Source organism: Balearica regulorum, chromosome 8 (genome assembly GCF_011004875.1).
Source record: "Balearica regulorum gibbericeps isolate bBalReg1 chromosome 8, bBalReg1.pri, whole genome shotgun sequence".
Classification (NCBI taxonomy): domain Eukaryota; kingdom Metazoa; phylum Chordata; class Aves; order Gruiformes; family Gruidae; genus Balearica; species Balearica regulorum.
In genome coordinates this window covers 16423255-16436403 of record NC_046191.1, presented here as the reverse complement: position 1 = coordinate 16436403, position 13149 = coordinate 16423255, and the positions used below count along the sequence as shown (strand labels likewise).

The 13149-nt window shown below is 43.4% G+C and overlaps 1 protein-coding gene across 5 annotated transcripts in view; it reads left to right on the top strand.

The window, feature by feature from the left end:
* MCOLN2 (mucolipin TRP cation channel 2) overlaps positions 1–13149 on the top strand; it is a 32645-nt gene continuing 19496 nt past the window's right edge. The window contains exons 1-8 of one of the 5 annotated variants that reach the window (XM_075759821.1): positions 1–297; positions 3732–3891; positions 6949–7122; positions 10638–10782; positions 11330–11417; positions 11573–11669; positions 12022–12121; positions 12704–12819. In XM_075759821.1, coding sequence (XP_075615936.1) covers positions 248–297; positions 3732–3891; positions 6949–7122; positions 10638–10782; positions 11330–11417; positions 11573–11669; positions 12022–12121; positions 12704–12819 — 930 coding nt within the window. In that variant the 5' untranslated portion in view covers positions 1–247. Of the gene's footprint in view, positions 298–417; positions 609–3731; positions 3892–6948; positions 7123–8156; positions 8239–10637; positions 10783–11329; positions 11418–11572; positions 11670–12021; positions 12122–12703; positions 12820–13149 lie in introns of those variants that run through there. The other 4 variants (XM_075759818.1, XM_075759820.1, XM_075759819.1 and 1 more) reach the window with 4 other exon arrangements.

The window sequence follows — 13149 nt, the reverse complement described above, 5'->3', positions numbered from 1 at the left end:
GGGCACGTGGGCAGCGGGGCGCCCTCCTCCGCGCGGGCCCCTATAAAGGCGGCGCGGCCGGCGGGGCAGGGCAGGGCGCGGGGCTCGCTGGCGGGACGGGGCTGAGCGGCTGAGGCCGCTCGGGTCGCGGCGCCGGCTCCTCCCGTCCGCTGCCGAGGGCTGCCGGAGCCCCGCGCCGTCCTGCCCGAGCAGCAGCAGCAGCAGCAGCAGCAGCAGCCGCCGCGGCGGCGGCGGCGGCCCCGGCCCCATGGAGATCTCCCTCAAGTACCTGCCCGGCGGACGGGCCGCCGCCAGCGGGTGAGCGGGAGGGGGCCGGGGCCGGGCGCGGCGTTGCCCGCTCGGGTCACGCCGCCCGGCGCGGCGGGGAGGAGGGTCAGGGCGCTCCTTCGCCAACGGCTGCGGGAGGGAGCGAAGCGCCCCGGGGCGCGGGTCGGGGCACGGCGGCCGTGTGGGGCCGCGATAACGGGCGTGTCCCGCCGCGCCAGCAACGGGGGGGGGGACACACGAACGACTCCGCAGGGCAGCGCAGCGCTCCTGCTGTCGGGCACCGGGTTAGCGAACAGCCGGAGGTGTTGCTCCAAACTCGTGTTTTGAATTTGGTGCGCAAGGTAGGTCCTGTCTGCCTGAGCTCTCGGGGCTGGCTTTGTCCTGCTCTTCAGGAGCCGGACACCTCCCCTGCCCGTGGCGGTGCGCTGCGGTCACGGAGCCGCAGCGCGCTCGGAGTGTGCCGCTGGCTGTAGCCGCCTTTGGCAGCGTTGCTGCTCCTCCCGCAGCAGGTTCGCGATTGGTAACGTTGGCGGCTCTGGGGAACGAGGGGGGTTTTCTCAGTTTCTTAGAACTCGCTTTTCTGAGAAGCGCTGGGCGATGCTCCCCTCTGGGCGAGCATGAAGGTGAAGCTGGGGCTGTCCAGTCTGATATGTAGAACCCAACTCAGTGATTGTTTTTTGGTTGGTTTGTTTTCTTCATAACCACCACGTCAATCTCGTTAATACCTCTTCAAGATCTAGAGTTCAAGTAGATAAATGTTCCCGATACGGATCTCTGGACGCTGCTAGTGTTGCTCCTGGAGTAAATTACTAATTTATTTTTTTGAAAGTGAATCTGCACTCTATAGCTTTTTAGCTACTTAATTCCATGGTGCTTTTTCAGCTGGGTGAAGAGCTACTTATTAAAAGCTTATTTCATCAGTAGGCAGCTGTAAATGGTAGTCATTAGAGTGGAAACCTCTTTCTGCAATAGAATACTGAGCTTTCAAGTGCCTCGCTAAAACATTGTCCAAACGACAGATTGTCCTACAGGTACAGCATTGCAATGGTGGCTATACTAATGCAGCTTTTCAGAATTGAATTAGTAACAACTGTTATTTGTGATGCACAGCACTTAATGACACTTAAATATGCATTTAAACATGCATTGCAGGGTTAGTCTTAATTCAGAAAACTTGCTTCTATCAGTGCTTTACAAAACATACTAGGGAAACCTATTGAGTGGTGTTAATTACACTCCTGTGTCTCAATTGAATTGTTCCATTACTTTGTCTTGAGCTAGGTGCTTTGTTTGGATTATTTTTGGATTTTAGATTATTAGGCTAATAAACATTTGGTAGAGCTAGATGGTCTGTTTTAAATGCAGTAAGTTAATCACTTGGAGCTTTTAAACTTTTTTTTAAAGCTTCAGTTGAAGGTTCTAGTTCTGTAGATTTAATGCAGTTTATTTGGATGTAATGTTGAATCTATTCTAGAAATGGATGAATTAAAACCAATTGCTGTATTTCATCTATTGCCAAATGAATTATTTCTTGAATATTATACTGGAGAACGCCTCCTCTTTATTGGAAGACAAAGCCTAACCATGATTTAGGCTTGAATCTCACTGCTTCCTCTTAAGCTGAAAAAGTATGTTGCTTTCCTTGACTGAATTTCCTGCTCAGTTTCTACAGCTAATTAATAAAGGAAGCTAAAGGCATCAGTGAGAATAAACTGTAGCCAGTGGAGTTAAGGGATGTGTAAAAGTGAAAATATTGCTATTAGTCAACATCAAGTTTCTAGAATAGCTGTAGGGGCTTGAAAGACGACTTTGGAAAAAAACACCGTGTCTTCCATGGTATGCATTTGAATATCAAAGGAAATAGTGTTTCTTACAAGGTTTGATTATTTTTTTTAATTATTATTTTTAAGATCTGTTACTTCAGATATGCTTTTATTGGAAGCTTAGGGGAAGATTTTGATGAGGTCTTGGAGTGGTTCATTCCTTCATGCTTTGAATCTTGACCAGATCCAGCTTAAATCTGTTCCATTTCTTCTTTCTTTCCCACCTACTCCTATGACTTTTACTCTGGGTTAGGTCTTGTTTGTTATGTACCTACACAAATGCTGCTGCCCGTTGAAGAGAAGCTGGTACAGGAGCAGCGATGTCTTTGGGTGTCAGTGCAGGATGGAAGTATGTGGGTACCTGTTTCCTTAGACAATTCTCACAGCTGTAATTATATGCTTTTTTGTCAGATGTGTTTAAATTTTTCAAAGTTCTTAAACGCTATTAAAACTAGTCTAGTATGTTTCTATTATAAATTTAAATAGGGATGTATTCCACAGTTTCTTGTTCTTAAAAACCTGACTGTGGTTTTTCTGTTTCAAAACCAAAATCAGCCTACCTCCCATCATCTTCATGAATGATTGATTTAAGGCTGTGTAATAAAGACAACCTTTGAGCTTCTAATGTTAAAATAGATTCCCCCATACACACTTCCTCTTATGAGGAAACACCATAGTGTCAAATTTACTGTGTTTTTAAACTCTCCTTTCTCTTGAGAGATAGCTGGTTCTAGCAAACCAAACATGCTTTGTGGTCTACAGTTTGGGCTTAAATACCTCTAAACTTCAGGCAGGTGAGGACAGAAGAAGTAGGAATGCATCTGAAAACTTGGTCAAAACCAAAAGTATTGATTCCTTGAGAAAATGTCCTTTATAAAATTCAGAATATGGGGAGTAATTCTTTGGATGGTAAATGGGACTGATAATTGGCTTATGTAGCCAGTTTCAGATATGATGGCTCTACCGTAACACATGGAGGGAGGGGAAAAAAAATTAAAGTTAGGTTCTGATCTTTGTGTGAAGTAGGAAATTTCTGACAACTATGGTACTGGAAAATAGGGTTAAAAAGATTAGGAGAAGGGGAAAGTTTTCAATGTCCCATTCAGCTGGGGGGGGGGGGGGAAATTAGAGTGATTTAAGACACCTACAACAACTGTCTTCTGTGCTTGTTCCCCTGATTTTTTTTTTTACATGCCCAGATATTTAAATAAATAAATGCCTATGAGTTTAGCCCTTAAAGCTGCGTGTTCATAACAGAAGTGTGCTGTGAAGCCTGCTCTGGTTGTTTAGTCTTTAAGATACCTTTTTCTGGTGGTAGAATGTGGGTTATTCAGAGAAATGTGTTAACAGTGGCCTCTCTTAATTTCAAATATTTAGTTTTAAGAGAGATAAATGTATACTATTACAGATCTTCTTATTTAATGCCTATTTCCTGGGAAATAGTTGTGTAAATGTTGTGTTTTGATGATCTAATGTGATTGAATGATTTTTAATGATGTGGTCATAGGGAAATATTTCTTGCATTTTGCTATAAAACAAACAGAAAATTGTCACAGACCTTTTAGGTCACATGGTGATCTGTGAGGAAACTGTCTGCCAAAGCGTTCTGTTGGTTTCTAATTAACGTATTATTTATGGCAGAAATATGATGGCTCAGTCAGATTTAGATCTAAAAGAGACGGCTCTGAAAGAGGATTTGAAGTTTTACTTCATGAACCCCTGTGAAAAATACAGAGCAAGACATCAAATACCATGGAAACTGGCTTTGCAGATTTTGAAGATACTTATGGTTACTACACAGGTAATCCTTCCTCTGTTTTTACTTTTAGAAAGTGTAGCAGTGATGTGCAGGAGAAGTAGGTCTGTGGTCCTGGGCCTTTGCCATCCCTGGATGTTTGTTACTGACTTGAACTTCCCATTTCAGTCCAGAGAGAAAAAAATACATGAAAGGTGTGTGGAGGGGGAGGAATAACATAAACTAAATTATAAGAGCCTCCTGGAGATTTTGGGGCAGTATTGGACCAGGTATTTTGCTATCTTTAAGATAACACTATATAGAAACTACTTTTCTTTCCCACTGAATCAACGTGGTCTTTAGGCTTGCTGTCACAGTACTGCTGTGCTCTGCTTCCTGCGATGTTCACATGTAGTATAGTTTCACTGGACCATGTCGAAAGTGAAATCTAGTCAGTAACTCAATGTACGTGTTCAGTGTGAAAATGCTGCAGTCTCTGGGGATGGTGGGGATGACTGGGCTGCAGGAATCAGATGTGCCCCTTGCTTCTGTCATCAAATGATGCATTTCAAACAGTCAGGTACCCACATAGGTAGAGGCAAAGAAGAGGGTGTTTTTAAACTGCGCTGGTATCGCGGTGTCATTGGTTATATTACAGTCCACTAAGAAATGGTGACTGGAAGTTGAGGGAAGCAAAATGGGACACGTGTAAGTAGAAATGACTTTTCTGGACCTTTGAAATCTAGGACTCTGACATCTGACACTTTGCAAGTACAGCTAAATATGCAACTCCTAAAAACATGCTGAGTCGCAGAATTCCAGGTTTGTGTTTGACTTGCCTGCTAGAATAAAGCATAACCCCAGCTTATGTGCCCTTGTGTTTTATTGACCGCTCTTGCTCTTCATCTCCCCGCTGGAATGACATGGCTGGCCCCGCTGGCACAGGATCCGGCCTCTGCTGCTGCCGTGCCAGAGCTCTGGCTGCAGACGGGAGCGGGATGCAGCGGCCGGCCTGTCTAGGCAAGACTAGCTAAAATCGGCTCTTTACACTAGTGCTGGCACAATTGCTACCCGTGGTGTCAGAGCTGCTGAGAACAGGGAGCGTATTGGGGGGTGGGCAGTGCAAGCACAGAGTAAGCTGAGAGGACAGGGTGCCCCACTGGCAGCTGTACCTCAGATGTGGATTATTGCCCTCCCTTCAAAGACAAGGCACAAGCCTTTGTGTGAGAGTAATGAGACAAAAAAGTAACTTCATGTGGCTCTGGAAAGGAGCAGTATTTTCAATCTGTCCTAACCTACTGACTTACACTCTCGGAAGTCGTTGAACATACCATTTTTCAGTCTGCTGTCCCAGTGTCCCGCTATCCTTTACAAGCTGAAGGGGTGCTCTGCTGTTTGGCTTTCAAAGGCCGCAAGAGTTCCTGCATCGTCACTTAAGAATTTTCTTGTCAGCCCTGGGTCGTGCTCAGATGCCAGGCAGGTGGTCAGCAAGAAAAGGAAAATAGGGTTTCTGAAGGAAAATTTGTTGCTGCTCTGCAAGGAGGTCTCAAATGTGAGCTAATAGTAAATGGAGAGGTTCAACAAGCATCTCTATTTCAGAGTGAGGACAAGACCATTGAAGGATGATCTGGGAATATGTTAAGCCTCTTTCTAGCTGCTTCTGCCTGATGCCAGCCTGTTAGTCGTGACACTTGTGGCATCTTTGCTGAGGTGCAGCAGCTGGGCTGTCTGTGCCTGACTGGAATGCAGAAGAGGCTTCTGTCCCAGCGTGGGGCGTAAGTTTTACTCCAGTGCTGTGCTGAAATCCCCTAGGGCGTCCCCTGAGGAAACCCTGCTGAGTATGTTTTATTTCTCTGTATTGCAGCTGGAAGCTCCCTGGGTTTTTTTGAGATACTAACTAGAGTGCTGCAGATGTATTTGTAGCACTGAGTGATTTTTTTTTTTTTCAGTCAGCTGAAGATATAAATGGTTGATTTAAAACTTGGCTAAAAATATGAAGGTTCAGTTCTTAATTCGAAGACTGTATATACCCAGCAGAGCTGACACCCCCATTTCTCTGCCCTGGCTGTGACTTTGCTGTACAACCAAACAGCCTTGCACTAAATAGTCCTACTGCATGTATTCTTTTAGCCTGGCCCACATCTAAGCAATTATTGTCTAGGACAAAAGATGACATATTTCAATGAAGGGGGGAAAACATGTGTGCTTTCCAGTTTCCAGTGTTTTGAATGAAGGAATTTGGATGTTAGTGGAGCCTGCCTGCTTTGGGGGATTTCTAAGTTCACGGTTCTTTTGCTTTCAGTTTCTCATTCTTGCTACTTCCTTACTTCTACCAGTTTCTTGTGGGGCTTGGAAACTCCATGCAGTAATAAGACAGTCTCACATTTGCAGTTAGTAAGCAGTTTAAAACTAGGATGAAGAGCTATTTGGGGCCTAGGGCATCCTCCTGCTACTCTATTTGTGAAGAAACTTTTGTTGCTTGATTTTGACTTCTAGGCCCCATTTGTACATTTTTCCTTGGTGGTGGTGAGACTGGGAGGAGCATCCGTATGGTAGGACAACACAAATTCTGAGCACTAACTCTGCTGGCAGCTGCTGTTGCTTATTACAGCCTCCTTAACCAGCACCTGGGTCAGGCAGGTGATGCTTTTTGTTGCTGTGGGGTCCCACATAGGTTTGCTCTAATCCGGTGCCATGCCGGAGATAGGAAGAAGCTGCTGGAATTTGTCCTGTAGCGAAGCAGGGCATTTCTGGGGTAGCAGGCTGTGCTGGTAGGTTAGCTCTTATGCTATTTGCATCCTTAACAAAATTTTTGGCAAATTCCGGTTAGAGTTGTTGGTCCAGGATGTGTGAAAGGTGGCAGTGATCTGGCTGTCTGTTTAGTTGCTGCACTAGGCTTTAGAATCAGTGGGAGACTTTTCTGTTGTTCTTACCCTGCATGTGGTAACCTTGATTTTTAGTAGTCTTATGGCATTAATTAACAGATTCTTTGCTCCTGTTGTCGCAGGGTTACAGGAACAGGCACCTTTGTGTTTTGAATTTATTATAATTCAAAGCTGTTTCCAAAACGTTGCTGCTTGATCAATGTGCAAAATCTGAATTTGTTTTTCTTTCTCTTGACAGCTTATTTTTTTTGGTTTGAGTAACCAGTTGGTGGTCTCCTTCAAAGAAGAAAACACTGTTGCTTTTAAACACCTATTCCTGAAAGGCTATTCTGGAGTTGATGAAGATGACTACAGCTGCAGTATATATACACAACAGGATGCTTATGATAGCATTTTTTATGTTGTTAACCAGGTAAGTGTGTGTGTTTATAATGAACAGTCTTAAAGCTGAAGCTATAGCTATAAACTTCTGCTAAGGTTCTGGTTTTCTGTCACTATTGTTGGATTTCAGTTCTGATATTTCAGTGAATCAGCATAGGTGGGGTATCCTGAATTTTGTGTGTAGATATCTGCATCTCTCTGAGACAAATCTAAACCAAAACTTTACTCCGTTAGTGCGTAGTACTGAAATCTAGGAAGTTTGAAAATTAGTCATCTTGCATGAACTGGAACCTTTGTTTAGGTCTTTCTTTGAAGAGCTACGGGCCTGAATATACCTATGCGTGGTATTCAAAAAATTTGTGCTTACAGCTATGCTGAATTGCAGCTTTGTAGTGAGTGCCAGAGGCCTCAAAATGGGGAATACGGTACTTCCAAGAATGTAGGGGCACTCACCCTGGTTAGGGATGGTATTTTAAAGAACAGTCCCTTTACAATCATGGGAGGAAAGTGAATAAATCTAGGATGAAAATTCAGTAAACGTTTTTCTATTTAATATTATATACATATAGAAATCATGAGATGACAGAGTGTGTGTGTGGAAAATGAAATGTCTCTTGTGTTTGGGGATGACGATAAGCTCAGAAACGGTTCACATGGGATGAACGGAAGGTGGCTTTAAACCTCCTCTCATTTTCCCTGACCTTGGGACGTCAGCTCTGACGCTTGGTTTAAAGCAGTTTTCCCCGTCGGTTATGCCCAGCAGTCGCAGTGGTGCGAAGGCTATACCTCCTTCTTAAACGTGCGCTCGCTTGGGGCTTGCTGCTCCTCAGCCACCTCCTCTAAGCGGCAGCAGAGGCATCAACAGGTCAAAGGTGCTGTCTCTGCTGTGCTGGACAAGGCTGAGACTCTCACTCCTGGTATGTTAAACAAGTGCTGAAGTAGTTTTCTCAGTCTTCCTCTGAACTCTCAATATTGCCACTATTTCTGCTATAAACTGTGCTTTTTTTCCTTCCTTGCTTGCTTTGTCTCACTTTCCTTCTTTTGTAGGCACTAAGGCTGAGGTGAAGTCCAGATAGAAGACAATAGAGGAATAATAGCTTTATATCCTCAAGCATGAGCCAATGTGTGATACAGGCATCAGAAAAAGGTTACTTTATAAAATGTCTATGTTGTATAAATGTAGACATATCCTCCAGGGAGGTGTAAACTTCTGTAATCTGAGTTCTTTAGTGTTCTGTGGTGTTCCTGAGGCTTTTTTTTAATCACATGTAAGACTTAAAGTGTGCCTCCAGGTGAACTTTATGACTGGTGTTGCTTTTTTGTTTGTTTCTTTTCATTTTGTTTTTTAAAGGATGCCTTCTAGGAAGAGGCAAGCCAGCTGGCTCCTAAGCTAAAAGCAATGCTTTTCTTCTTTTGAGATGGGCAGCTAGAAGCCATAGGGTTTGGTGTTTTATTTTGAAATGCATGGTTGGGGGGGGGGGCAGGCAGAAGATATGATATTTCAGAAGATGGTAATAGCAAAACCGGAGTTGTAAAAATGGAATTTTAGGCTTTGTATAATGTGCCACTGTTACACTTTCACGCTCTGGGAAAAAAAAAAAAAAAAACAACATACTTTCCATTTGGAAGAGTACACAGCTTTTCCTTACTCCTCTCCTGGGTCCAGTTTGGAACTTTCTATTACAAAGCAGCCATGCGGAGTTGTTATGCCTGTACCCTGCCAGCGGCAGAGTCTGGAGGACCAGGATGTTCTGCTGGCTGCTCTGGCTCAGCCTGCTTAGAAATGTGTAAACAAGAATTTTGCTCTTAGTGTTTTGTAGCATTTGAAAGTGTCATGTGAGTAACCCAGAGCCACGTGTTATGCTGTCAGGAGCCTGAAAGCACACGTGGACAGAGCAGCGGCTGTTAGATGCAGTGATCTGGAGGTGTCCTCAGAGGGACGTGGAGTTGTGACTAACTACTGTTTCCACTCACTTGACCTGCATTAGTCAGACTTGGCTTCCTTAGTTTGCCTTAAGATAACGTTCTGATGGGGTGTGGAGGCCATGCTTTTCTCCCAGGCTCTCTAAACCTGTTGCAAGCTCAGCTGTGAGGAGTTGAAGCAGTGCTGCGAGGCAGAGCTTTGGATGGAAATGTGGTTGTTCCTGTTACAGTTCTTCTGGATATGGAGTGTGTGGCTGTTAATGACCACTGGGACTTTGTACCCCAGATGATGGGCTAGTGGCCATCATGCCCATAGGAAGGACGAAATACAGTGATACCGAATGATGCATAATAACAAAATCCGTGTTTAAGGGGAAAAGGGTTTAATCTCTATCAAAACCAGCTGAACAATTTATTTTTTTTTTTTTAAGGAATGGGAAGCCATGTCTGACTTCCCATGTTTATTTACTTCCCTGGGAGGTAAATGCTTCCTTCAGAGCAGACCAGTGCTGTATGCTGCCCCAAGCCCTTTCACTAGGTGAGGTAATGATAAAAACTAAAGAATTAGTAGATGTTTATGCCCTTTTCCTCAAAGGGCCAGGGGTCCGTTTGGCCTCTCATGGACAATGTTAGCTGGTGCTAAGCTGAGCTGGCAGACAGCTGCGTTCATGCTTAGTTATTGATCTCCTCAGCTGTTGAGGAGTCAAGAACCACAGGGAGAGCTGTGCCCCAGGGGTTTGCTTTGCTTGTGCAGGGCTGGAAGGTGTGACTCCAAGGACCAGAGAATATATCTTGCTTCCAGCAGACACCTAGGACATGTGGAAGGCAAGTCCGGAGGTTACTGGCCTTGAAGAGAGTTCATTGGTGGTGCTCAGGGCTGATCTGTGTGCGGACAATGCTTGGCTTGGCATAGTTTTATTTGCTTCCACTTCTAGTCCTTGTTTTTGAGCATATCTTAGCATATGCAGGTGACTTGTGCTGTATTTAGAGTAAGTGAAAAAGAAAGCGCCTTCCTCACAAGCATGTTTTGGGTTGCTTCTGTGCTTGGGTAACGCAGACAGGTTAAATTACTTCCGGAGGCTGCCCAAGCTCGATGCATGTTCCTTGGTTGCTGGTTATACAGCAAATGCATGGCTTCCCTCTTGTATAGTCACACAGGGAGCAGCTTTGGGTTTACTCCTGGGGTGGACTTGATAAGAACTCTTACTTGCATTGTACGTAAAGCAATCAAGTTTCAAGTGGTGTGAAAAGTAACACCTTCATGAGATAAATACATAAGATATCCCTAGAGTTAGTAGCAATACTGCATTGAAATCGCTGCCAGGCATCCAATTAAAAGCTGTCTGCTGGCTTGCTGTCCGACACACGGGTAGTCGTTTGCTGGCAGCCCAGTAGGTACGGGGCTCCCAGTCACTGTGTCACCAGGATGCCAATCACTACTAGTTAGTGGCTTGCAGCCCTCTAACTTCCCACGACACATCCACTCTCCACTTACAGACTGTATGTGAAAGTAAAGATTTTGGTGTGGGGTTTTTTTATGATACATGTAACTTTGTAAGTTACTATCTAATGCAAAAAAGATGACAATCTCTAACTTCCGCTTTTGTTTTGTTTTTAAACTAGTACAGGCAATTAAAGAACATATCCCTGGGGACGCTTGGTTATGAACGTGACGGATCAGGTTTAAAAATCTGCAAACAACAGTACAAGAAAGGCACAATGCTTCCTTCCAATGATACGCTGAACATAGATGTTTCTACTGAAACAGGTATAGTGTTGTTATACTAAAAATGCCTTGCTGTGGAGTACTTCTAATGCTAAATCAGTGAAGTTTAAAGCCGGTAACTTTTTGCGTGGCAGTCATGGGAATTCTAACAGGCCTTTTGCCGATTTCCCTCTTGGTTTTTAGTACCTGTCTAGAAATGGCAGCCGTGTAGACTATAGGAAGCTCTCTTCAACTGCTGTCACTAGTGGGTTGTGGATGGGGTTTGTGGGGTTTTCTGTTGTTGTTGGGGTGGGTTTTTGTGCATGTGTGTGTGTCCCTGCAGAAAGTTCAAATACAGAACTTTGGATGCTGGTCAGTCTGTGCCTTCACTGGGTGGGTGTCTCAGAGCTGAGTCCTTGCTATTAGCCTCTCAAGGTTTACTACATAAACCTGCTTCTGATCCCACTAGATGTGGCGTTCTATGGATGGGTTTGCTCAAAATTAACGTTTTGCCTGATTAGGACCTTCCGGTTCAACCCAATTATCTCAGTTTTATGCCACTCTCTATGCAAAGTTTTTAAGATTACAGCTTTTCCTTTTCTCCTCCCAGAATGTATCTTTTTTAAGCCACAGGAGCTAGCTGGTAACAAGGCTGAACTGAAGCTCAACTCTTCTTTTTTCAATCTTGAATTTTACAGGTAAAGTGGTGTGTGGGGATTTTTTTATTTTTAACTTGTCCTTTCTGATGAATATGGTGGATTCTGAGTTGTACAGTTTCCTTGCTTTGTGTATGTGTGTATTTTTGTGTATATTTATACATATATTTATACTCTTTTTTTTTTAAAACATTCAGGCTTATACAGGTTGAAATCTCCTTCAAGCTGAAAGGCATTGCTCTACAGACAATCCATGCCCGTGAATTGCCTGACTGCTATGCATTTCAAAATACCGTAAGTGAATGTGGGGTATGGTACTTCCAACACTGTATGTATAACAAGAGCTTAAGCGAAGGGGTAGTAGTCATCCTTATATTTAGACTGTAAGGGGAAAGCAGTTGAGTGTGTCCTGGCCCTTACCCCTCCTTCCCAAAGGTTGCTGAAATGATGTTGCCATGGGACAATATTATTTTTTTTATGCTATTCCAGCTGGTAACTTCATAACCTGAGAAGGAGATAAATATTTGTTGAGCAAATACATTTAACCTTTAGAAGATTAACAATTACTTATGTGAAAGCACTTGCCAAGCTTTTTTTATGGAATGAGATTGTTAATCTTGTTTCCGATACACTCTTGTGTTTCCAGATAACTTTCAATAATAGAGCCCACAGTGGAAAAATCAAAATCTATTTTGATAGTGACACTGACATTCAAGAATGTAAAGACTGGCACATACTTGGCTCTGGTAAGTATGGTGCGCGTGTGTTTGCCTGATAGCAGTGTTGCACATCTCCCATCACTTCCCCTGCTCTGTAACCGTCTGTCTAGCAAGGCATTCCCCATCCTGTTCATCAATTGATATGAGCAAGCAAAGGAAAACACCTGATTTGGGTTCACATGATGGCTTTTAAACCTGTGGATGGAAAGAATACAGTACAGAAAGTCAAACAAGTTTCTGATTGCAGGTCATGGAATGAGAAATGAGGTGGGATTTTTTGTTTGGTTTTAATTTAATAATGTTGGTATGGGCCAAAGTCTGCATTTCTCTTACCCTGCATAGTTGTAACACTGTTGGAGTACAGATGGGCAGGTGAACTTAGTGCAAAAAGGGGACACTTGTATTAATATGCCCATTTTTGGTTTTATTTTGAAGAACTTTAACTTGCTTTTCACCCTTGTGGCCCATATTTGCAGAAAGAATATTTCTTAACCCATCTATTTATGGGGTGAGAGTATTTAAAAGCAAAACATGTGACATTTTGTAACAGTTTTTGCTCAGAAAGATGTGAAAAGACTAACTCTGCTTCCTTTCTTTGACTCTTTACAGTTCTCCAGAAAAACACTCAGTATATTCTAGTCTTTGACGGATTTGTCATTTTAAGTTGCTTTGTTTCTCTCATCCTCTGCACACGATCCATTGTTCTTGCCTTGAGACTACAGAAAGTAAGTACAGTGCTCATAATCTCAATGTTTATTTTGTCTGTCTTGTTTGCTGCTACTCTTGTCAAGTGATGTTTTGAAATATTGGGTAGGATATCTATTGCAGGATGTTGCTCTCTTACTGTACCTCTATCTCTAGAAAGGATGTGTAGATGTCTGTGATGAACAGTTGCTAGCTTGAATGGGTTTTTACTTCTGTTTGTGTAATATGAAGTATTTTGTTGTATCTCTCAAGAGCGAAAGAAGGAAACTTTTTTTTGGTCCAGGATTTTAGGCAAAATAACTTGAGTCTCTGTGCTGCTAACAGGCAACACATCCTGCACCTTCAAAACA